Source organism: Miniopterus schreibersii, assembly GCF_964146895.1.
Source record: "Miniopterus schreibersii genome assembly, chromosome: 9".
In the NCBI taxonomy this organism is placed as follows: Eukaryota; Metazoa; Chordata; class Mammalia; order Chiroptera; family Miniopteridae; genus Miniopterus; species Miniopterus schreibersii.
Genome location: NC_138118.1, coordinates 50,325,975 through 50,353,176, shown reverse-complemented (window position 1 = coordinate 50,353,176; position 27,202 = coordinate 50,325,975). Strand labels below are relative to the sequence as shown.

The following is a 27,202-nucleotide window of genomic DNA, read 5'->3' as shown; positions in this document are numbered from 1 at the left end:
GATATATTTTCCATCCTTATATCATTCTTTTAAATTTATTTTAATTTATATTTATATTTTGTGAGCATGTAATACAATATGCTGTGTTACATATAAATAATTTATAAATATACAAATGGACATATATTGGGAGACATCACTAAAACTATTTTACTAATAAAAGGCTATTATCAAAAGACTTGTGCTTTCAAGCTTATTTTATAAAACCCACTTCCTCCGTGAAGGTTTCTCTCTTTCCCCTCTTTGGAAGTGTTTTTTCCTTCCCCTTAACTTTCATATGGTTTTACTGAAACCTATCACCTGCTAGCTCAGTGTAGTTTTTTCAAATATGTAATTTTGTATTGTTCACAGTATTACAGATGTTTCCCACCACCACCCTTTGCCCCCCTCCACCAACCCCCTGCTCCACCCCAGGCCTTCACCCCACAGTTGTCTGTGCCCATGGGCTATGCATATATGTATATAAGCTCTTTGGTTCTAGGAATATATATCCTAAGAATCCTGAAACACCAATCAGAAAGAATATATGCACCCCTATGCACATAGCAACATTATTTGTAAAGACTAAGATCTGGAAACAGCCCAAGTGCCCATCAGTAGATGAGTGGATAAAAAAGCTGTGGGATATTTATACAATAGGTATAGTTGTTTTTATTTATCTATTATCTTTGCTAGGTTACAAACTACCTAGGAATGGCTTGTGCTCACCTCTGAAGCTCCTCAGCCTTCAACAAAGTAGTGAATGCATTGTTAGTCACACTCAGAAATATGTGTTTACTGAATCAGCTTAGTTTTTGCAAATATATATGGAGTCTCATGTTAAAAATAACTCTTTATCCTATTAGAGCACCTTTTGTTAGGTAAACAAGGATTAAAGAGCAAATCACCTGGACTGGTTGCCAAAAGTTCTCCATAGGATACCCCACATCAACTCTAAATACTTATATAATTTAATTTGATGTTATAAAATGATCTTGGTTTTGCTGACAATCTCACCTGATTAATATTGGAAACAGACACAGAAACTGAAATACGAACTATGTGCATAATCACTCAATAAACAGAATAAAATGACTGGATTCAATGTTGAGTAATAATTTATTGACCTATTGGCTTAATTATAATAGATTGAACTTGTATATATAGATAATCTATGCATTTGTTAGTAGGCATTGCTATGGATGTTAGGCAAGCTGGCCTAGGCATGAACATCTTCAAGATTTCATTAATATGCACAGGTTTGTTTAACTTTTGATATTTCCTTTGCTTTTAAGAAACTTAAGTTTACTTGTTAATTAAGGAATTTTAATTCCTGCTGAGATATATTTAACTCATTAAATATTGTTCTCCCATTCTCACTGAGTCTCTTCCTGTGTGAGCATGTGTGTGTTTAAATACAGAACAAAAACTCATTACTTAATATTGGATTATTTCAAATGGCATTTTACTTTTGGCATTTTTTTCTTTAGGGTCTTCTTAGAGTAATCTGCTATATAAAAGAAATTCATTATATAACAAAATGTCATATGAAGTATTATTTATTAATATAGGGCTATTTTTAAAAATTGGGATTTTTCATATTTATTTATATTTCCTTTCCATCAGACTACATACTCTGGGAGTGAGTTACAGGATATGCCTATTTCTGCTTTTTGTTTTAGGGGTACAGCATAACATAATTTACAGTGAGTCATAAGTTAACCAAAAACAGAGCCTCTTTTCTTTCTAATAAAAAGAAAAGCAATGAAAATGAATAAATAAATGCAGAAGGGATGTTTCACTGATTTCTTTCAGCTACAATTTTAAATTATAATACAGTAAACTTTTACATGAAAAATATAACTTATGTGAATATACAAAACAATTTGACTAAAATGATCAATAAAGAACTTAATGAAACTGGCTTTTAACTGAAATAACCTTTCTACATAGTAGTTGTTCGTGAAGGAATGAAATAAAGATGTACAAAATGTGAGATTTCAATTTGTTCTTTCTTTCAAATTTGTTCTATACAACACACACAAAATATTGAAATATGAGTTAAAGAAAAATATTGACTTAGTTTTAGATGAAAGTTCTTTCAAAATCACAATTTTACTTATAAATATAATTTATAAGGACAAATAGAATAATTATTGATAAAGCTGTTCATTTTTTTGTTTTAACTTGGTTTTACTTGAAAGTCACTTTGTGTTATCTCTTCAGTATTTTCATACACTGTGGCAGAGATTCAGATATTAATTAACCCAGTGAATTTGCCTGAAAACATGCTTCCTGGTACTCAGCTAAGTCGAGCTTATGATAAGGACGTAGCTGGAAAAGCAGACGCCTACCACTTTCTAAATAAAACAAAGGACTTTATCATCGATGCAAGTAAGTAAATTTTAACATTAAAATTTTTATTTTATACTTATTACTTTTAAGATTCAGACTTTTAAAACATTATTTAATTAAACCTAACTTTTATATTGTATTTCTAGGTTAAAACCTGTTACAGATAGTTGCATAAATAATTTCTGAAGGGGCCTCCCATTACTACCCTGTTCCACATTCCTGGTATCCCAACATTAGCACAAATGTTTCTTGAACAAAGAAAAATTATTGTGCATTAATTTGGCCTGGGAGACCAACCATTCTTTTCAGAAAAAAAGTTTTTAAATAATAGGAAAGATGATCCAGAATACATATTTTGGAACTAATTTCAAAAATAATTTATTAATCCCAATACAACAAACTTTTACATGAAAAATATAACTTATATGAACATGCAAAACAATTTGACTGAAACTATCAATAAAGTAGGAAATTAATGAAACTGACTAAGGGAATTAAAATTTTTGTGTAAAGGAAGAATAAATTAGTCAGTTAGGACAGGGAATATGTGTTGTGCTGTATGTTCCCCACACCACCCTGTGCCTAACCAGGTGGTTTGCGCAGCAGGTCCTCAGTAGGTTCAAAGAAAAAGAGCAACAGCATATCTCAGTTAAAACCAAAATCCAAAAAAACCTTTGTTTTTACAATCAACAATCTGACCAAGTCCAGTTACAAGTACAAATATGTTTCTGAATTTCTCTGAAATAGAGTCCACCTATTTTCTTACCAGGGTGCTTTCTACTCAGGTTATGATTTATATTGGTATATATAATTAACTAGATGTTCATTGTTCTTTATTTTTTTTTTTAATATATCTTTCTTGATTTCAGAGAGGGGAAGAAAGAGGGAAAGAGAGATAGAAACATCAATGATGAGAGAGTCATTGATCGGCTGCCTCCTGCACACCCCCTGCTGGGATCAAACCCGCAATCCGGGCATGTGCCCTGTCCGGGAATCCTAGGTTGATGCTCAACCGCTGAGCCAAGCCCGGCCAAGCTAGATGTTCATTCTAAACTAAAACCTAAGATAGCATAACCCTTGTCTGCATTTCAGATAGCCATCATCATGTGTATGTATTTCTTTATGTGCTTTGCTCAAGAAATGTTAAAATATTGTCTGATATAATTTTTACAAATGAAAAAAAAAATGATTTTGCAAACAAGAATAGACAGTTTTGTCTTATTTCCTGCCCAGTGTTGCTTCACTTAAACAGTTGTGGCTCGGCACTGTCCCACCCTCTGAGAACAAGCCCAACCCCTTCTAAGCTCTGTTAACTCATAGGCTACTCTTTCTCTCAATGGCTAGGACTGTACCCTAAACCTCAAAATTCCAAATTTCTGAACAACCCTAGACCCTCTGTTACCTCACACGAAGGGCCAGGATACTGGAAGCCTTCCTTTGGTGGGAGAATTTCTGATTCTTTGTAGTCAGCCAGCAATGATGTCCACCTCCCAGGGTTCTCTCATTGCTGCCATTTGGACTTAAGACTTTTTTTTCTTTTTTTTCTATTTGACCTCTGCTGGGAGTGATACCACAGACCTTGGCCCAAATCCCAGAAGAATCCCCCATTCTCTTTGCACATTGCTTCTTTAATACTGTGCAAATGTCTGAATCTAATTATATGAAAAATATGTGCCCGCTTAAATTCCCTGTTTCTCATATACTTGTATCCTTAGTAATTGCTTAAGATGAAAGTTCCTGCAAATATATATTTACCCTCTTCTCTATTCTCCTCCCCATGCTATTCTAAGCTCCCCTCCCACAACCTAATCTCACATTCTTCTTGTCTTCTTATATCTTTCAATTATGGTCTATGAAATCCCCATTATGTGGCAAATACATACATAAGTAAACAAACATCTACTTTCTCAACCTCTTTTGAGACATCTCTTTATCTCTTGCTTGAACTAAAGTTTGGTGTTCTGTGGAACAGCCACAGGATGCCTCACGCTGATGTTACTCACTCACCCACACATCTCCTATCTCTGGATCAGGAAGTGGGAAGTCAGAATTCTGACTCCCCAAGCTGATTCTTGACCATTATTCTGATCCTCTTTACTAATTCCCTTGCTCATTTTGAGGATATTTGGCTCCTTATGAAACACACCAATCACTCCATCTCTAGTCCTGGGGACTTGAATATGTCATTTACAGTGTTTCTCCCTATCCTAGTCCTGCCACCATCTCTTAGGTTACTTCAGTATTCACATTATGGCCCATCTAGTATGTTCGATCTCTCTACCTTACCTAGTATAGATTCCTGTCCCTAAATCCCTGTGACTTGAAAATCTACTTCCATCTACATACTCTCATGGCTGCAGCCAGAACCTCATCAGCACCCAGAACAATTCCTCTTCTGTACTATTAATCTCAGGCCTCTCACTCCTATACTTTTTCTGGATTTTTATTCAGCTTTCCCCATTATGTTGTTTTGTCAATGTCATGAAGGCCACAAATCCATTGCTTTAATTTCTATCATTTACCTCTTTTCTTTACTTCCCTATCCAGTATTATAATCCATCTTTCAACCCTTCCTTGATAACATCCTCAGATAACTTGCCTTGTTGTTCTATAAATTTTACCTAGAAAAACTCCAACATGAAATAAATCCAATTGTTGATGTTGCCTGTTATACCTGAGCTGATGAGTTCTGGTAGAGAAAAACCACATAAACCAGTATATTAACACTAAATTTCACTTGGCTTTATATAATTTCTGGTACTCCTTCAAAATTTCTCTAGTTAAATCTTTTCATTCGTCAATGTGGTTATTTTAAATTTTACACAATCTCATTTCAAATCTCCTACTCACCTAAAATCTCTTCTTTCTGTGGGCCTCTGCACAGATGTCTCTTTTTCTCATTTATTCCTCTTCATCTGACCAACTCCTTCACATTTATCAGCCATTATTTCAGAAATAATTCCCTCTGGGAAGTCATTTCAGCATCCATCCTGCTTCCAACATTAGGTAAAATGCCTCCTATGTATTTTTTAATCACTTTTTAGCAATTTTATTTCCCTGGTTGAATCTCTTGAGCAAAAGGACTATGTCTGATTCAGTTGTTTTATGTCTTGATTATGTATCTGTATGCATGTTCCTAAACTAAAAGGTTCTTGTTTGTGTTTCTAATTCCTCTCTCAACTCTTCAAATTTGCATACCCCCCTATATCAGTTTTCTGGAACTTCATAACAAACCATTCCAAAATATAGCTGCTTAAAACAACAATGAGTTTTATTTTTCATAGTTCTGTGGGTTGGATTATTTATTTTTTTATGCTTTGTTTTTCTGGTTTTGCTTGGATTCACTAATAAGGCTGAATTCCAGAAGTTTTTTTAAGTCTATTCCAAAGGAAAGTCCACGTTAACTTCCGAAACCTAGTCTATCAACCTCTAGCCCCTCTGTGAATCCAATTGATTCTATCAAATCACAAGTTGTTTAATACATGGTCAAGACTTACACTGGGACTCTTTTCCCCCTGTATCCTGACATCAAAGATAAAGGCTAAAAATATTTTGCTTGAATAGAGGGGTCAAGAGAGACTCACAGGATAACTCAATCAAGTTTTAGTACCATTAATCTGACTGGAGGAGACCTATTAAGAAACATTATAATAACCACCCAGTGGTTGAATCTATTAATATTCCCTCTAGGTTTGATCTAACACCACACTTTGAGATTATATATTGTCCTATTTGGGAAGGGATATATAAGCTCTATTTCAATTTAAAATAAGTTCAACTTTCAGCTGTTCTTGTTTCTTGTTATGATTTTGCTTGACTAATCATTCCATATAATTTTGTAAAATGCTACAAAACTTTAAAGGAAGTTTATTTGTTACAGATAAAACTTTTGTTGAGATTAAATCCATTATCTAAGACTGGTTAGCATATATTTTGAAAAAGAGTTGCCTTTGGATGAGTGACTTTACCAGAATTACGACTCATCTTTGCTCCCTCTAATACAATTGCTTTTGTGATTCAGAGCTTTCAAAGAATATCACAAATGTTTCATTTATTTTAGAAGATATATATATATATATTTTTTTTTTACTGTTTAAATTTATCTTTATTGTTGAGAGTATTACAGGTATACCATTTCCCCCCCAATTCATTCCCTCCACTTTGCTCCCACCCCCTCCCCAGGCCTTCACCTTGTTATTGACTGTGTCCATGGGTTATGCATATATACACATAACTTCTTTGGTTAATCTCTCCCCACCCTCCATCCCCCCTTCCCTCTTTCCTCTGAAATATCATCGTCTGTTGCATATGTCAATGTCTCTGGATCTATTTAGTTCATCAGATTCTTTTGTTCATTAGCTTCTTCTTAAAGAAGACCCTTCAACATTTCCTGTAGTGCTGGTCTGGTGGTGGTGAACTCCTTTAGCTTTTTCTTATCTGTGAAGCTCTTTATCTGACCTTCAATTCTAAATGATAGCTTTGTTGGGTAGAGCAATGTTGGTTGTATTTCCATGTTTTTCATCACTTTGAATATTTCTTGTCACTCCCTTCTGGCCTGAAAGGTTTCTGTTGAGAAATCAGCTGACAGTAGTATGGATGCTCCCTTGTAGGTAACTAATTGCTTTTCTCTTGCTGCTTTTAAGATCCTCTCTTTGTCTTTAGCCTTTGGCATTTTAAATATGATGTGTCTTGCTGTGGGCCTCTTTGGGTTCCTCTTCTTTGAACCCTCTGTGCTTCCTGGACTTCCCCAGGTACGGGAAGTTTTCTGTAATTATTTTTTCAAATATGTTTTCAATTCCTTGGTCTCTTTCTGCCTTTTCTGGCATCCCAATAATACAAGTGTTGGACCTCTTGAAGTCCCAGAGGCTCCTTATACTATTTTCATATTTCTGGATTCTTTTTTCTTTTTGTTCTTCTGGTTGGGTATTTTTTGTTTCCTCGTGTTAGAAATTGCTGATTTGATTCTCAGCGTCCTCTACTCTACTGTTGATTCCCTGTAAATTATTCTTCATTTCAGTTCATGTAGCCTTCATTTCAAATTGGTACTTTATTATGTTATCGATTTTCTCAGTTATTTCCCTAACCATCTGCTTAAACATCCTTATAAACAAAATTCTGAACTCTGTATCTATTAGCTTGCTTGGATCTATTTCATTTAGTTCCTCTTCTAGAGATTTCTTCTGTTCTTTCCTTTGTGACATGTTTCTTTGCCTCCACATTTTGGCTGCTTCCAGGTGTTTGTTTCTATGTATCAGGTAGAGCTGCTATGTCTCCTGGAACTTGTAGAGTGGCTTTGTGTAGTAGGTGTCCTGTAGGGTTCAGTGGCTCAGCCTCCCTAGTCACCTGAGCTGGGTCTTCTAGGTGCTTCCCTGTGTGGGCTGTGTGCACTGTCCTGTTGTAGTTGAGCCTTGGTTGCTGTTGGCATCACTGGGAGGAACTGACCCCCCAGGCCAATCAGCTGTGAGGATCAGCTGCAACTACAGCCAAAGAGCTGCTGTGCTGGAGATACCCCTATGGAGCAGGATTTACTCCAGTGGAGCTTTGGTGTTCACCAAGTGCACCCCTTGAGTGTTACTTGTGGCTGTGGTTCAGTTGTAATCCAGTGTGGTGGAGTCTGACCACCAGGTGCACTGTCTCTGGGGCCTCCCCGAGGGTGCAAAGTCAGCCTCTGCCAGCGCCTTGCCCAGGGCCACCCAGCATGAGCTACACAGCAAACCGTAGTTGGCTGCTCCTTGTGCTGGGCTTGGAGGTGCCCAGGAGAGGCCAAGCTATGAGCCAATGCAGCTGCCGCTAGTGCCAGGCCTGGGGCCACTTATCAAGCTGCATGGGGCCCACTGCTGCTTGTTTGAGACATTTTAGGAAAGTCCTAAGCATGAGGCTCGAGAGGCCACTTGTACAGAAAAGCCCCTGGAAATGGCCCGGATGAGCTGCAGGTGGGGAGGGCGGGGCCTCTGGGAATCACGGGGCGGGGCCAAAGGTGTAAGTCAGGTGCTGGCGACTCAAATATGGCGCCTGCCTGCCGGCTGTGTGTGGGGAGGACTTGCCACAGGAGCCATGGCCTCTGCCAGCCTTTCTGGCTGGGAGGAAGCCACCCCTCCACCTCTCGCCCGGATTTCAGGCAGGTTAGTTCCACCGCAAGTGTCCCAGGTCCTTTCAGGCTGCTCCCGGCGCTGGGCTCAGAGGGAGCGTCCGAGTGAGTCAGTGCCGGGCCCTTTAGAGGAGCTGCTGGGGCTCCCGCAGCCTCCTCAACCCTCAGGGACAGTCCCCGCTGGTTTCACAGCCCGGAGTTGTGGGGATGTCTCTTCTGGGCCCTGGAGCCCTGGGCTGGGGGCCTGCTGTGGGGCTGAGACCCCTCCCTCCTCCAGGAAAACTCCGCAGCTGAGATTCCCTTCCGAGTTTCACCGGGGGCACCGGGTGTGGGCCCACAGCCGTGTCTCTGTGATTCAACCCCGATCCGCCCGGGTCTGCGCCCCTCCTCCCGGTCTCAGTGCTTTTTCAGATCCCTGGTTGTGGGGCTTCTGTTCAGCCAGATCTCAGGAGGCTCTGAGTGACACTGGTTCTGTATTTTAGTTGTAATTTTGATGTGGTTGTGGGAGGCGGCATTACCTACGCCGCCATCTTGTTTTTCCCCAGAAGATATTTTTTGTTAAAAATTGATGACTGTCTTTAAAAATGCCCAAATTTAATGGAACAATCTTGCCCACAAATATAACCATACAACAAAATATTGTTATTTGTATTGGAGTTATTATCTTCTTTTTCAATGCTTTTTTTCTTGCCTTCACTTAAAAGAGTTAATTATTTTACATCCAGTCTTAGGCAAGCCCAGCAGGGAATTGGCTGCTTTTACAGTAAGTAGCATATAAAAGTACCTTTTTGGAGGCAGCATGCCTTCTTTGATAACAACAGCACCTTTGTGATAAAGTTTACCTGGATGTCAGCTCAAAATCATACCAAACCTATTTTATAATTTTAGTTAAACTCATAATAACCAATGAAGGTGGATATAAACAGTTTTCTTCTCTGTTAATTAAAAAATAGACATGTATTTTTATCACAATATGAAGTTTGTCACTTATGGTCTTTGTAATCTTTGGAAATAGTTTTCAATGAAAATGTTTGAAAACAAAATACAGTTTACTAAAAAATATAGTTTACTAAAAATAGAAGTCTAAATTATAACATTAAAAAATAAGACAACCATTAGTGTTTTCTATGTACTTTCATGTTTTAAATCTTTTTTTGTGTGAAGTAGCAAAAATTGATAATTCTAAAATCTTTTAAGACTCAAAAAGTATCTTTCTATATATTTATGTGAATTATAATTCTTGGATTATCTGTTTACTAGGTTCTGGGATAATCACTTCTACTAAAATTTTTAATTATGAAACAGATCCTAGAAGGTTTCTATTGATAGTTGATACTGGAGGGTTTGTGAGACATGTTTTGACCATTAATATTATTGATGTTCCGGAACCTCCAGACTGTACTGCTGATCCTCAGTTTTCTTTAGGCACAGGTATGATACATATTTTTTTTATAATTTACTTTTAATAGCTGTCTATAATCAAAGAGATCAGACATGTTTCTCCAGTAAGAGACTCCAGTGATTTTTAGTATGTATATAATGTATGTTTATATAAATATACAAAAAATATGTGCAGATATCCATGTGTATAAGAAAACATATAATATCTCTAATTGAGCTGTTTGGAAAAAAATATTTGCCAGGTAGAAATTATCACTTTGCAATTAAGAGGTTAGAGAGCAAATAAATTAAAAACAGCAGTAGAAATTATTCTAAAGACTTGTAAAAAAATGTGAGGCAGGGGAGAAAATAAATAAATAAAAGGCTTTGAAAACGTCATACATAAATTTAAACCATTACTTATGAAAATGTTACAAAGAGTAATTGACTTTAATACCCTTAAGGCTCAAAGGGTATTTTCATATGATAAAAGTAAATAATGTGTGTTTTCCTGTGGGGTTTGACCAAGTCAGAGACATAAGGGAAGCTTTCTCTAAAGAACTGAAATATTTTAGGTCCAAACCTTATATTGGTAAATAAGAAAGAAGAGGGGGAACAGTGTTTCATGTAGAAGAAACTGTATGTACAAATGCCTTGAGGCAGGATAGAACATGGTAAGAAGTTTTGAAAGTCTATTGTGATTGAAAAGGAGGTAGCACTAAGTAATATGATTCAAAATGATCGCTGAAAGGTAACACGGGTATTTTAAGAATGTTGGTCTTTGCCCTAAGGGTGAGGTAATACTTTGAAATGTTTTAAGCAGATAAGTATTTGAAATAGATTCACCTGGTTGAGTGTAGAACAAGATTTGAAGGAAACAAACTTAGAGGAGGTGTCAACAGATGTTTTTAAGGGCCAGATAGTAAATATTTGGGGTTTTGAAGACTAAAAGGCAAAATCAAGGATATTATTTATGTAGTACTTATATAACAATGTAGGAAGTAAATTTATATAAATTGTTATTGACAACATTTAAAAAATATAACAATATTAACAACTGGTATTAATTTTGTAATAGAGATCTCCTAATGAGAAGAATACATTTTATTTATGGGGAGGATAGATTTTTATTGGGTGGAAGGGTTAAATGACTTGATATCAGTAAATAGCTTTCCTTGCTGGCTAACAAATGAGCCACTTAGAATCTGATTCTGGTTGTAGCCAAATTTTGATTTATTTTTGTGAAAAAAATCAGTTATCATTGAATATTTTGTTTTATATTTTTAATTTTTCCTGACCATTGTTTTCCTACCAAATAGGAATATTGTGAGGAGTGTTCAGTGTTCTAATTCTGATGTACATCATATTATTTTATCACAGCTAGAATGACTTTGTACAATAAACACAGTGCTTTGCATGTAATTCAATAACTGGATATTCCATACTCCATCATGTTTTAAAAGTGCAGCAAAGTTCACATTTCTCTTCTTGTTTAGCCATGATGGGTAGGCATGGTAATAAATAACATGTACTTACAATGTTGTTATGACTGGATTGCTGCAATGTATAGTATATGAAGTAACAGTGAGCTCCATATATGCTCTCTGTCTCCATTACTAAACTGTCTGCATAGTAAAAATGCAGCAATAGACAATATGTAAACAAGTGGGTGTGTATGTTTTCTGTTACACTTTTTAAACACTAAAATTTGAATTCCATATAAATTTCACATGTCACAAAATATTATTCTTTCTTTTGATTTATTTTATCATTTATAAATGTAAAAAACATTTTTAGTTTACAGACTATATAGAAAGAGGCAGCCTTCTGGATTTGGCTCATGGGTGGTAGTTTGAAGATCCATGAAGTAGAGAGAGGAAGACTAATTATCAGGTTATATCAGTAATCCAGGCAAGGAATTGTATAGTTTGGCCTAGGAAGGTTGTGGAGATAAAGATAAAAGAATGATATAGAGATATTTAAGTAGTAAATGAACCTGGTATTAAATTAATATAAAGGAAAACCAGAAGACTGAGATTTCTGATTTACATAACTGGTTTAGAGATCCTCAGTTAAATAGAAAAAAATCTAGACATAGTCCAAATTTGGAGAGAACAGTTATGAGTTCACTTTTGAACATCTTGTGTTTGATATGTCTTTGTTATTCAAAGGAGAGATTTAAGTAAGCAGTTGAGCTCAGAGGTCTTGCTTAGGGTTATAAAGTTTGTAATTGAAACCATGGATTTGGATGAGATGATTCAGCTGAAAAAAGGAGGGCATAAGGCCAAACCTTGAGGAACTCCTACACTCAATGATGTGAGGAAAAAAACTCAGCCTGCCAAGGAGAATAAGAGTAATTAAACTGGTGGTGGGAAAAGAGTTATGCCCTGAATGGCAGAGGAAGTATGTTGAAAGAGAGTGCCAGCGGTCAGTAGACTTGAATTTCATAATCAAGTAAGGTGAAGAATTAAAATGTCCATTGCATTTAGTTAGTGATATGGGGATAATGATACCTAACGAACCTACTGAGAACTATTTTATTGGTCTTACAGGGGTGGAAGCCAGAATAAAGCAGACTGAGGAGTGAGACTGTAAAAATAAAAACCAGTTTTTAAGAAATTTGAGTGTAATACTGGAAAGAAGGCAGTGGCAAAACTATATTGGATTAAAACAGTTTTCTCTGGTGTATTTGGTTTAAAGGGAGATTTGGGGTAATTTTACAAACAAATGGGGAGCATATATTTGACTGGGTGACTGAAGATACATGAAAAAGAAAGTAGGAGAGAGATGGGATCAAAGTTTAGGTGGAATCAATTAATCAAACCTTTATCAATCTCATCTATCATATAAACATTTATATACCAATCTTTACACTTTTAATTTTTACAGTTAGAAAATTCAAAATTCCTTGAAGCTTTAAGTTTTCTCCTTTCAGACAGTACTTTCTAATCTCTGAAAAAGTGCTAATAAATTGAGGGAACTAGTTTATTTGAGTGTGTGCCTGAAAACAATTTTCTTTATCATTGCAATTAAAATATAACATTTTGAAAGCATACATTATTATCCTTTGATTTGAAAAGTCATCAATATAAACCATAATTTTTTAAAAAACTATGTAAAATTATTTTGAAATTTGAAACCAATTCATTTAATTAAAATGTCATATTAAGTACCTTTTAAATTGATTATAAAAATAAAGTAGGAGTTTTCTATATGCATCTCTATTATACTGTGCTGAAATATCACATTCATTTTATTAACAGTTATAAAAGGGACATTGATTACAAACAGCAATGTAACATTTATTATGTTGATGCAAAAGTATTATTTTTTTCTAATATTCACTATTAAAGGAGATGCTTTCTGATAACCATGTGCATTTGTTTTTTAAAGCAAACATGCACATATACATTTGTTCAATAATGCTATTGGCTACAAATATGAATAAGTAACTAGAACACTTGCATAGTTTGTTTGTCTGTCTTTTTCTCTTGATAAGGGCTGATACTCCCAGCAACCTCTCCAAGCTCTCCTAGGCTTTCTGCCCCCTTCTCTGTCACACCGAGAATCCCCAAGTCCTTGTTTTCCATTCTCAGTGTTGGCTCTGTCTAGGATATGAGGTGATAAAAGTGTGCATTCAGGGATGACAGAATATGTCGGTGGATAACGGAGACAGGAGATTGTTAAAATGTTGGTTAAGATTTGAAAAGCAATCATAAGGATGTTGTATGATCTGAGAACTTAATGGATGTCCAGGAATCTCTCCAAGTTTGATTTTCCCAGGCAGTTTTTTTAGAGGTACTCAGAAGTTTTAGAGAAAATTCTATAGATTTGCAGTGATCTTTTTGTACTAAGAGAAAAAGCACCACTCAATTGTGTAAATGCCAAAGAAAAGTCAAATAAGATGGACACTAAATATGGATGGGGCCTGGCAGCATGGAGGAGGCCTTTGATGACTTTTTGGAAGAAGTTTCAGTGTTTGTAGTTAGGGGCAGAACTTCTAGTAGAGTGGACTAAAGTCTTAGTGGGGAGTGAAGAAATATACAAAATTCCAGCCCTGAAGGGGAAGAGAGAGACAGGCCAATAGTCAAAATGTGCTTGGGGTCAGGATTCTTCTTCTCCTTCTTTCCTTCTTCTTCTCCTTCTTCTTCTCCTCCCCATCCCTTTCCCCTCCTTCTCCTTCCTCTTCCTCTTCTTCTTCTTCCTTATGTGGACATGCTAATGGAAAGAAGGCAGTAGTGAGGGAGTATTTGAATTGAAAGGTAAAGATAGAGTCAAGTTCCTGAGAAAGTAGAAGAAGAGATACCTCCTAGTGGACAGAAATTATCATTAATGAATTTCTCTCCTTTCGCTATAAGAGGAGCGAAAAAGGTTCAGGTGTTAGTGGGGCCGGCTGGGCTCCCACAGGGAGCAGCTGAAGTTCCAGAGGGATATCTCAGCTGTGGGGAAGGTTCCCACTGATAACTCTGGTATCTAAACCCAAAGCTGGGCTTCCCAGCCCAGAACACCAGAACTGAAAAAGGTGCCCATATAACATCTGGCTTTGAAAATCAGTGAGGTTTCTGTCTGCAAGGGAGAGACAGCTGGAAATGCAGGCACCCTCTTAAAGGGCTAATTCACAATGTTTTGTGTGCAGGCACTCACCTTGAGCTTCAGCAGAGGGAAAGCAGAGTGGACTAAAGCTGAGTGAAGACAATACAGGGGTGATGGCTCTGGGGATAGAGCTCAGAGGGCAGCCATCTGGATTCCTGTGCTGAGACATTCCCCATACAGCAGAGGACATCTTTCTCAGGCAGACATTTACCATCCAACCAGCTTTTGCCTGAGGTGGGGAGCAATTTTCCCACTGGGTTGGAAAACCTCTTACCCCACCTTGTGGAATTTCTATAGCCTGAGGCTTATTAAGAGACTCAGAATAACAATCAGCCTCTGGGTGCTTTGAGTCTTTGCCAGATTTGCTTCTGGACCCAGGGCTTGGAAAAGCAGACCTTGGTGTACATCTTGGTCCTGTCCAAACAGACTCAGATGCAGCAGAGGGAACCATAAGCTGTAGAGTGCAGAAAGCTTCCAACAGGGTACTCAAGGCCAGTAACAAACAGCATCTGACACTGGCCTCCACCAGAGACCAACTAAAACACTGGGAGTACTAGCAGATCTACCTAATACATAGAAATAAATCCAAAGAGGCAGCCAAAATGGAGACAAACAAGCCCCAAATGAAGGAACAAAAAAATTCTCTAAAAGAAGAGCTAAATGAAATGGAGATAAGCAATCCATCAGATATAGAGTTTATTTTATTTTTATTTATTTATTTATTATTTATTTATTTATTTATTTATTTTTAAATATATCTTTATTGATTTCAGAGAGAGGAAAGGAGAGGGAGAGAGAGATAGAAACATCAATGATAAGAGAGTCATTGATCGAGCCCACAACCCAGGCATGTGCCTGGGACCGGGAATCGAACCCTGATCGCCTGGATCCCAGGTCGACGCTCAACCGCTGAGCCATGCCCAGCTGGGCCAGATATAGAGTTTAGAATACTGATGATAAAGATGCTCAACAGAATGAAAAAAGAAATGGAAACTATGAAGGAAATTAAGACTGACAGTAGAAATTAAAAAATTAAAATTAAAATTAATTAATTAATTAAACATCGGAAGGAATAAACAGCAGATTAAGGAAAGCTAAGGGTCAAATCAGCAAATTAGAAGACAGGGTAGAAAAAAATTACTCAATCAGAGAAGCAAAAAGAAAAAACAATTAAAATTCAAAAGGACAGTTTAAGGGAGCTGTGGACTACATGAAACATAACAATATTTCCATTATAGGAGTGCCAGAAGAGGTAGAAAGTAGCAAGGTTTTGAGAACTTGTTTGAAGAAATAATGGCAGAAAACTTTCCTAACCTGGTAAAGAAAAAAACCACACAAGTTCAGGGGGCACAGAGAGTCCCAAGCAAGAAGAACCCAAAGAGGCCCACTCCCAGACACATCATAATTCAAATGCCAAAAATTCAAGACAAAGAGAGAATCTTAAAGGCAACAAGAGAAAAGCAATATGCTACCTACAAAGGATCTCCCAAAAGGCTGTCAGCTGATTTCTCATCAGAAACTCTACAGGCTGGAAGGAAAATGCATGAAGTATTCAAGGTAATGCGAAACAAGGATCTGAAACCAAGAATACTCTATCTATCAAGGCTATCATTCAAAACACAGGTTGAGCCCGGTTGGGCATGGCTCAGCAGTTGAGTGTTGACCTAGGGTCCAGGTGATCAGGGTTCAATTCCCCATCAGGGCACATGCCCGGGTTGTGGGCTTGATCCTCAGTCGGGGGCATGCAGGAGGAAGCCGATCAATGACTCTCTCATATTGATGTTTCTATCTCTCTCTCTCCCTCTCCTTTCCTCTCTCTGAAATCAATAAAGATATATTTAAAAAATAAACAAACAAACAAACAAAAAACACAGTGGTTGAATTAAAGAACTTTCCAGACAAAAAAAGGCTGAAGGAGTTTCTCACCACCAAACCAGCACTGTAAGAAATGTTAAAGGAACTGCTGTAATAAGAAGTCGAAATAGAGAGAATGAGAAACATAGGCATAAAGAAATAAATGGCAGTAGAGAAATACCTATCAATAATAACCATAAATGTAAATGGATTAAATGCTCCAATCAAAAGACATAGGGTAGCTGAATGGATAAGAAAACAAGACCCAAACAAGAGACCCACCTCACACCGAAAGACTTACACAGGCTGAAAAAAACAAACTTCTGGAGGACTTTAAAGGAGAGATTGACAGCAATACAGTCATAGTACGTGACTTTAACACCTCACTGACTTTACTGAATAGATGTTCCAGATAAAAAATCATCAAGAAAACAGTGACCCTAAATGACACACTAAATCAGATGGATTTAATTGACATTTTTAGAATATTTCAAAGATGCAGAATAGACATTCTCCTCAAGTGCACATGGGACAGTCTCAAAGGTAGACCACATGTTAGGACACAAAAAAGTGCCTACAAGTTCAAGAAGATTGAAATCATATCAAATGTCTTCTCGGACATTTACACCATGGAACACTAGGGAGCTGTGAAAAAGAAGGATCCCTTACTCTATGGGACAGGATGGTGGGACCTGGAGAGTATTATGCTAAGCTAAAGAAGCCAGTCGGAGAAAGACAAGTATCACATGATCTTATTCATTTCTGGAATCTAATGAAAAAAATAAACCAATGAACAAAATAGATCTGGAGGCATGGGACAGACTGAGGAATCTCACAGGGAAGGCAGGGGTTTGGGAGTGGGTGGGAAGAGATTAACCTAAAAACTTGTATGCATAAATGCATAACCCATGAACACAGACAATGGTGTGGTAAAGCCTTGGGGGGAGATATGCAGGTAGAGGGGATCAATGGGGGAAAGGGGAGATAGTTGTAACAATTTCAACAATAAAAACAAATTTTTTTAAAAAAGGAAAAATTCTCCCATGGGGGGAAAAAAGAAGTTTGGGGTTTTTTTACACGTTGATTTGCTTTCTCTGGCAGCAATTTTACATCACTCTTAGGCTTGTAATTTGCTTTCTCTTTTTATTTTCTCAACAGCTTTTCTGCATTACCCTTTGTATAACACAAGGTCTCATGGTGGGATGGAAACTTGAGACACTATTTGCCAGGATTTGTTGAATTTTTTTCTTTTCTTTTTAGAAAACAACTTTATTAGGCAGTTTGGTCACATTCTATCTTCAAGTTACACTGAGGGCAGGCTTTTGTGTAATTCTACTTCTTTTTTCCATATTTTTGGGGAGAAAATATTGAGAGACATGCTTCTAGGCAGCTACCATTATCTTTATTATCTTATTTTCTTCACCTACCTATAAATCTCCTTCCATGTCACTCACTTTAAATATAATTACATTAGAAAAACAAAAATCAATTAAATATTGTTAGGCAACTTGTTAAAATTTCAGTTATTATAATGTAAAAATTTGGTCCTCAAATATATGTAAGGAGTAGAACATTTTAAAATGCTTTATTATCTAACTTGACTTAAACTCTCAAATTCATACTGTATGAACTGTAATAAAACAGAGAGAGAGAGAGAGAGAGAGAGAGAGAGAGATAAAACACCAGATCAAACAAATAAGACAATTAACCTGAGTGCTTCCTGGGGTCACTCCACTGGTGTTGTATGTAGTTTGGTTTTTTTACCTGTGGTGAAAGCTATGGGAATATGTTAGAAAAGATGTGATAGTTGTTTGAAAATGTATTTCTAAAAACATTTCCTTCATGCATGGCCCATCAGGTCTAGAAACTGGAGTACAAGAGTCTTTTGTGAAGCTGCCCTATTCGCTCCCACAGGACAACCTGTCAGCATATATGTCCTGCTCTTCTTCTTTAAGCTATAGTTGCCACAGACAGAGCCAGGAAGTAAGAAAAGACACTCTGTAGGTGCAGAAAAGATGATAGGAAAACAAAGAAAAAACTATAAATATAAGAAAAAATACAGAACTGTCTTAAAATATTATCTGAAATCCACCATATAATCTAAAATTAGTGGTGTTCTGTTTCCATTATATAAAGAGCTAATGAATGCATTCTATACTTGAATTTTTTATGTAACATGTTGATTTTTGCTTCACAGCTACCATAGAAATTGATGAGGACTATCCATTATTTCAGTCCATTTATAGAGTAACAGCCACAGATGAAGATTCTTCAAATGGTGATAGACTGATGGTAAATGGTGATCGTTGTGTGAGATGTCTATATCACTTTGGCGTACGGTGTTATGCTTTGGAGATATTTTGCAAGAATAATTAATATATTTAATTTGATAATTAGAGAGAGTATAATGAAATTGACAACCACTATAATGCAATATTTGTGTTACTTTTAGAAATAGCATTTTTAGAAGATATTTTCTTGACATGTACAAGAAAATTATATGACTTCTAATGGAGGTGGGTAGTGGATAGGAAGACAGCGTTGAGCTGAAACTGGGGCTTTGCCTGTTGGATGCTATTGAGAACTGTTTCACTTCTCTAGCTATTCCAATGACACATGTGAATGTGATTACATTTTTTTGATGTTTCAGTATTCTAATTACTAACCGTAAGAGGTTTGCTTTTCTCATAATTGATTCATGATTGTAAAATCTTTTAGAGATTTGGCAAAATAAAAAGAACCTATAAAGCTCTACCTGGAGAATTTAGTGCTACATTGGAATACAAAAGTCAGCACTCTTACTCTGCAGATGTTCTTTTTAAACATGTATTGAAAGACTTTACTACTTTTAATTTAGTAACTCACAGTATGAAGTAATGGAGCACTGAATGGGAGTGAAGTAATGGAGCTGTCAGGTGACTTGGGTCAAGTAATGGCTTTCCTGCTAACTAGCGATGTGATTCCTGGGAAGTCACTTAATCCCTCTCCCCCTTGGTTTCCACAGTTAACCTTCAGTGATATATGGGCTGTTGTCAGTGAAAGTACTCAAAATCCTTGCTCAAAAATATTTTGTTGTAGACCAGCCAATATCAAATTAATATTAAATTTTAAGAAATATGAGATCCTTTCTATTAGATAAGTCTTTCCAATAGATGAAGAAAAATAACCTATGGTCCAATTGAAAATAGTTACTACCAGTTTTGTCATTTGCAACAATAGGATAGGGATTCAGCAGGTGATTATTTTAAAGTTTATTATTTGAGAACTAGTTACACTGTTAAAGGCTAGATCTTTATCAGATTTTAAAACATATGCAGATATAATTGAATTTTCCATTAATCAAATTTTACCTCTTTTTTTTTTTTTTAATATATCTTTATTGATTTCAGAGAGAGGAAAGGAGAGGGAGAGAGAGAGACAGAAACATCAATGATGAGAGAGTCATTGATCAGCTGCAGCCCGCAACCAGGGCATGTGCCTTGACTGGGAATCGAACCCTGATCGCCTGGATCCTAGATCAATGCTTAACCGCTGAGCCACGCCTGGCCAGGCCAAATTTTACCTCTTGCAAACTAAATTTTTTTTCAGATACTTTTGTGATTATATATCTACTCTCACTTCTTCTCACAGGTGATAGCAAATTAAAAAAAGAAAGCCCTGGTTGGGTGGCTCAGCTGGTTAGAGCATTGCCCTGTATACCAAAAATGTTGTGGGTTCAATTCCCTGTCAGGGCACCTAGCTAGGTTGCAGATTGGATCCCCTGTAGAGGTGCATATAATAGGCAACAAATCAATGTTTCTCTCTCACATTGATGTCTCTCTCTTTCTGTCTCTTTCTCTTGCTGAAATCAATAAACATATTCTCAGGTGAAGATTTAAAAAGATAATACTAAAATAAAAAAGAAAGATAAATTAAAACCTTCATATTCAATTATATTAATTTAGTTTTGTATTGTTAATCTTCACCTGAAGATAATATTTCCATTGATTTTTAGAGAGAGTGGAAGGGAAGGGGAGAGAGAGAGGAAAAAAAACATCAGAAACATCAATGTGAGAGAGATACATTGATTGGTTGCCTCCAGCACGCACCAGGACTGGGCCAGGCATTGAACCTACAACCCAGATCTGTGCCCTTGACCTGGGATTGAATCTGTGACACTCTAATCACTGAGCAACACCATCCAGGGCCAACTGTATTAATACTTGAAATTGGTTTATATCATTATAATTTCTGTTTTGTTTCCTAAAATTCAAATTTAGCGAAAATGAGTTTATTTTGTACACTTTTTCAGAGTTGTACAGAATCAGAATTAGGGTTTTCTTTGAAAAATCTTTTAGAAAAATATGTATAGTGTTGTGCAGCTCTATAGAAATATAAAAAATCTTTTGGTGTGTTAATATGCTAAGCAACTCTTATTTTTCATGTATTCTGCAGCAGTATGTGCCAGTGGTTTTAATAGAAGCTAGATCATAAGGAAAGACAAATTCATTATCATGAAATAGAGAACTTTTTACATATTTGCTTTATTATTATATCCTAAATATCTTCCAAATACTTTTTCATTTATTTTGGTGTGAGTATTGTATATTTTAATTTTTTAGTACTCCATTGAGACACAGTTATCTGGACCAAAGAAAAGAGCAAATTGTTTTGGAGTGGATCCTGTAAGTGGTGTTGTTAGCTTGAGAGGTAATGATACCTTGGATTATGATGCTGGACATCAGGTAATTAATGTACTTATTTATTATTTTACACAGAGTTACAGGGATTTTTTTACACTGTTGAACTCTGCCTGAAAAATTAAACACATTATTATTTTAACAGAAAAGTATTATTTTGTGTGATTCATTTATGAGGATTAATGCAGTTAACCAAAGTCTAGATCAAATCTTTGTGGTTATTCAAAGCATAGAGATCACATCTTAACTTTTTAGATCTATCTAAAGAAGTTTAAGGAAGAAAAAAGATTTTAAGTAGCTTTCTAATTAGGAAAACTAAATCAGCAAATCAATAAAATTTAAATCTTTCTGAACATCAAAGAAATGAAAGAAACTTAAAATGTTAAAACTTTGATATTGAAACTATTTGAATATTCATATCCTGACCCACTTAGGTTAGCAAAGCACATCGGTAACCAAGGTAGGATGGGTATAAACTTTATAAATGAATTTGAAACTAATGTGGTAGAAAAGAAGAACACTTTCTGGTATTTCCACCAGAAATGCAATTTAAAGAAAACATTGTTGGGAAGGTTTTTCTGAGTGGAAATGAAGGATATGTAAGTAGGGCCAACTGACTGAAAAGAAAATAACTAGAGAACTATTGAGATAATCTATCTACATAGAAATGAGGTGTTAAATTTGAGAAATAAAGGGATAAATTATTAGTAGTAGTAGTAGTAAAACATTGTCATATTCAGAAATCCTCTACATGTATTATTTCAATAAGGTAATTGAGAAAATAGCCATAAGGGAAAATATAAGAATTTACAGAAAAAATAGAGAATATACTGTTGAAGAGATATTTAAGAGAAAGAGGCATTAATAATTGAAGATAACCTCAACTTTCTAGACTAAAAGAACATAAATGGTGGAAGAACAGCCAATGATTTTGGCTATATTGAATGTTACAGGATGGTGGAGAAGCTAATGACACATATCTTTAAGTAATCTGTGTGGTAGGCTACATTATGAGTTTAAAATTAGGTGGAAAAAATGAAGATACTGCTTATAAGCAGTAGTTCATTTCCATATATCTGGCCGTTTCCTGCCTCACTTTCCCTACTTGCTTTGACTCATGCATTCAACCAAACTTCTGCTAAGTCCTTTAAGTCCTACTTCAGTTTTCCACTGTATAGGTAACCAATTCATTTTATAACATTTGATATATTAGTATCCATCCAAGACTTCACTTCAGTACAATCATTATCAGCCCCTTGCTCATCTCGGGCTCTTCTTGTACATTGTGAAGGCTTATTGAAAGTTTGCTTAAGAAAGGTTTTTGTAGATATTTTAACTGCCTCAGCAATGTTTTGTTGTTTTGTTTTTCCAAAAGGACACTTGCTGATATGTATGAATAAATGTTATCTAATGGGTAAGATGCGTGACAGGATGATGAGGGAAATATTTGAGATTTGATGACATTCTCATCTCCAAAAATTACCTCCTTTTGTTAATCCTGAAGAGTAACTTGTCATATTGTTTCTAGGGGTTAGCATCAAGCAGCCTTCTTTGTAAATAGTTTCAGTGCATTGTACTTTGGGCTTATGATTGAATCTGGAATTCATTATCTTTTTTGTGCAATGTAATCTATATTTAGGCATACAGCCAAGTTACACAGACCTTTGAGTGAAATTTAATGGTACATAAAATGAAGCTACTTTGAAATATACAACAAATCTACTTAACTAAGAAAGCACTTATATTTCTTTTAACTGCCTAGAAGAAAAATAAAAAAAATATATATCTAATAGAAGAATTAAAAACAAAAAATAACCAATAGGAGGCATAAAGATATGTATTACCAAATAGCATATTGTAAACTTTTAAAATTTTTAAAAACTCTTTTCCAGATTTTCCATCTTGCACTGAGAGCAATAGATACAACAGGTTTGTTCTGTCAAGGAACACTAATTATCAAAATCAGAAATGTAAATGATGAGAAGCCTCAATTTGAGTAAGCATATTTATTTTAAAGTGTAACCATAAAAAAAAATGACTATCTAAACTTTTTTATAAATACATTAATTTTAAATAATAAAATATTTAACTTAAATTGTTTTACTCCCATACTCTGAGGTATAATTGTGGCATTCAAAAACATTTGCAGATCATAAATGTCTGTTAGATGTTATTTTATATTTCAAAATGTAGCAATCAAATATATTACTATAATCTAAGAATAATGAAATATTTCTTAAATTAATAGAGAAAAAGAAAAATAGTAGTATTCAAATTTCTTTCCTTTTATCACTGTTATATCTCTACAGATGAAGGGGAGTAACTCATTGTTTTAGTCCACAAATTCCCTTTAACTTATATTATCTGGACAATAGAAGCATATATGGGGCTTAGTTTCTTCTTTATTACTGGGGATAGTGAAACCTGACCTGTCACTATTTCAGCCAGTTAAGCAGAGGCAAGGTTGAATCATATATGGGCATTTAATCCAATATTGCCAGCAAAATGGGAGAGCAGAGGGATTGGTCCACATAAAACCTGCTCTACGCCCCCCCCCCCCCATAAGTCAGTTCCTTATATTGGTAAAAGGAAAAAGATTACATGGAGAAGTGGGCAAAAAGGTATAAGAATGGGTACAATAGTTTACAGGTTACAGGAAATGTGGGCTGGGGGTTGCAAAATGGTGGGGTGCCTCCAGGACACCTTTGTTTCTGGAAGAAGGTTGTTAATCTTTCTAGAGGATAGTCAGATGAGAATGGATCATTCTGAATGTCCTGGGGCATACAGCTCCCAGCCAGGTTGTTGAAAGTGCTTTTTCTAATTAGAACAAAACAATCACAGTTAACAGAACATGATAGATATTTCTTATAACTATAACTAACAATCATAGTCAACAGAGCATGATTAATATTTCAGCCCCCAACAATGGTTACCCTAACTCTCAACCTGCATTTGTTGTTAAGGTGTAGTTAATGTTCTTGGAACATTTTTCTCTTGCCTTCATGCCTTCAATAAGAATGAGCTTTTTGTTTTTACTTAGTAGAATTTAATGCTAGATATTAAAAGCCCTACCAAAATCACTATAATATTACCCTAAAATATTGTTTTCATCTTAAGAGACACATATATTAAGTTACAGTGAAACAGAGAGGGGAATGATTTAAGTGATCTAAAATATAAATATTGTGAGTTACATTATATTATGGTATAAAGAAGAAACCACACTGTAAAGGTGAAGCCACACTGCATTGTGGTGGTCAACAAGGTTGCTCAGAGAAGTGGTGTCTGCCACTCACCTCCTTTTCCTTTAACTGTACATTCCTTTGAGAACTTTTTTGAATCTTTCTTTCAACTCAAGATTTAGTCTTTCCTTCTGGTTAAATTTGTACAAAGTTATGGTATCTATCACATGGCATTATAGTTATGTATATCTGTGTTCTCCACAAGCAGTGCGATCCTAAAGAGCAGCAGGCTTAGTTCTATGTGTATAAAGTGGAATGACACACTGTAGGATATCAATAAATGTCTGATGCTTTAATGGTAGGTTAAATAAGAAAAAAAATCAAGCCCGGCCGGGCGTGGCTCAGCAGTTGAGCGTCAACCTAGGATCCAGGCGATCTGTGTTCGATTCCCGGTCAGGGCACATGCGTGGTTGCGGGCTTGATCAATGACTCTCTCATCATTGATGTTTCTATCTCTCTCTCCCTCTCCTTTCCTCTCTCTGAAATCAATAAAGATATATTTTTAAAAAAGAAAAAAAAAGAAAAAAGAAAAAAAATCAAGTTTCAGAAATATTCTGGAAGTTGATCAAGAACTTTAATTATGATTTAAAGAGACGAGCAATAACTTTACAAGAAATGTCTTGATCGTTTGCTTTTATAAGTTATCAGTTGGACTGCATTTCGTCACACTGGATAACAAGATGGGAATGACTATGTTTAGTTCCGTATGTTCAATTGCCAACTATTCCATACATTTGATACTTGAAATAATAGAAATATACTATTTCAATCTGTTTTTCAGTTTTCATCTCTTTGCCACAATATCCTTGATGTTTGGCATGATGCCAGAGACTAGATGATTAAAAATTAATGCTTAAGCCAAAAGTTTAGTAACTTTTTGCCAAAAATGGATTTTTTTAAACATGTGAATACTTTTGGAATTCTTAAATTCTTGACAAGATAAAGGTGATATCATCACAAATCCAAAAGATGCTTTGTAAATTATTGTAACTCAGCTGATCTATACATACAAATGTGCATTTTCAACAATTTTTCATCACCATATTTATTTTCTTTAGGCCATTTCCTTTGAATACAATTAATGTGACTGAAGAAAAACCTGTTGGGGAAATTATAGCAAGAGTAAAAGCAACAGATCAAGATGGAGATAGCAGCATTACTTACTCCTTTAAAACTCAGCAGGAAATGTTCGCCTTGGATCCTTGTAAGTTTTCTTTCTTTCTTTCTTTCTTTCTTTCTTTCTTTCTTTCTTTCTTTCTTTCTTTCTTTCTTTCTTTCTTTCTTTCTTTCTTTCTTTCTCTTTCTTTTCCTTCCTTCCTTCCTTCCTTCCTTCCTTCCTTCCTTCCTTCCTTCCTTCCTTCCTTCCTTCCTTCCTTCCTTCCTCTTCTCTTTCTTTCTTTCTTTCTTTCTTTCTTTCTTTCTTTCTTTCTTTCTTTCTTTCTTTCTTTCTTTCTTCTTTTCCTTCCTTCCTTCCTTCCTTCCTTCCTTCCCTCCTCACCCAAGGAGTGAGGATATTTTTTCCCCATTGATTTTAGAGATAGTGGAAAGGAGAGAGGAGAGGAAGAGAGAGAGAGAAGCATAGACTTGAGAGAGACTCATCAACAGGTTTCCTCCCACATGAGCCCCAACCAAGGGCAGGGATCAGACCTGCAACCCAGGTACTTGTCCTAGACCAGGAATTGAAACCACGACCCTCTGCTGCATAGGCTGTTGTTCTAACAACTGAGCCACACTGGCCAGGGCAACCCTTCTAAGTTTTAAGTACCTATTTTGACTCCATTTTTGTTCAGCATTCACAATTCAATCTCTGCATTTCCTTTAGAAGTGGCTTGGTAGAACTACCCCAGAGTTAAATTAAATATGGAGAGGGAAACATACCAAAAATATGTGGCATTTGATAGTTGCTATTTTCCTATTTGTTAAAATGACATTCTTCTGAAACAATGAGTGTCATAGAACCTTATTCATATAACTGGCCATTGCCTTTCAGAGGCAACTAGTGCAAATGCTTCTGTCAAGTTCTGGTTGACTATAGGACAAGTAAGTCACTTCTATCTCCTTAATTTCATTTGTGCTCTTTGGGATTCTTTCTTAATAATTATATTTCAGATATTTGATTATGGAAATATTTCTATCTATGTGGACAGAATTACTTTCCTATGGCCTGTCACAATGCCTGATTTAATTTGTCAGCATTCAACCACAGGGAAACAAAAAACACTAGGAACAGAACTGTGAAAGCCGGTTAAACAGTCTCTGTAAGGCTTTTGTCTCTGTGTACCATACTGGAGCTTGAAGTCCGCAATGCAGGAAGTCCAGAAGGAAGGGGGATATGAAGTGGGGGACATTAAGGGTAGATCAGAACACACAAGCATGTGCTGAACTCCAGGAAGATGGACTAAAACCCACATCAGTTCTTGCTGCCTCTGACCTTGGTGGTGTGCGCATCCTGCAGAAGCTGGGGTCTTTTACCACAAGGTTGAGAGCACACACCTGTTCTAGGAGTCAGATAAGCTGAAAGAGGATCCAGAGGGGAGTAGACAGGTACACACCCAGCTTCCATTCCACGCCAATGCTGAGACAGTAGACCAGCAGAAACAAATGTATGAATTGAAATGGCTGCTGCTAACTTTTCACTCTTTCAGTCAACCAAGAATTTTCCTTGGTGCTATCAGGGATAAAGAGTCAACTCTGTCTTCACAAAAGTTCCTAAGTTTGACCTCTGAGCTTATTTTTGATTTTTGTATACAATAAGATTAAATTGGGTGGCCAAAGCAATACATGATTAAAATTTTAATATGGTTTGACTAGTTTCTTTCAGGCTCAAAAACACTAACAACTCTTTTTTTTTTTTTTTTTAATTTATCTTTATTGTTGAAAATATTACAAATATCCCCTTTTTTTCTCATTGATCCCTTCCACCCTACATCCACTCCCCACCCCAGGCCTTCACCACATTATATTGTCTATGTCCATGGGTTATGCATATATGCATACAAATCCTTTGGTTAATCTCTTTATTATTAGAATTA

General features: G+C 36.0%; 1 protein-coding gene across 1 annotated transcript in view; it reads left to right on the top strand.

Moving 5' to 3' along the window:
* Positions 1-1,204: 1,204 nt before the first annotated feature.
* LOC308561610 (cadherin-related family member 4-like) overlaps positions 1,205-27,202 on the top strand; it is a gene marked incomplete at both ends in the record, with an annotated part of 111,017 nt that continues 85,019 nt past the window's right edge. The window contains 7 exons of the mRNA XM_081146975.1: positions 1,205-1,238; positions 2,206-2,373; positions 9,683-9,853; positions 18,447-18,541; positions 20,851-20,973; positions 22,821-22,924; positions 25,229-25,374. Coding sequence (XP_081003101.1) covers positions 1,205-1,238; positions 2,206-2,373; positions 9,683-9,853; positions 18,447-18,541; positions 20,851-20,973; positions 22,821-22,924; positions 25,229-25,374 — 841 coding nt within the window. The remainder of the gene's footprint in view (positions 1,239-2,205; positions 2,374-9,682; positions 9,854-18,446; positions 18,542-20,850; positions 20,974-22,820; positions 22,925-25,228; positions 25,375-27,202) is intronic.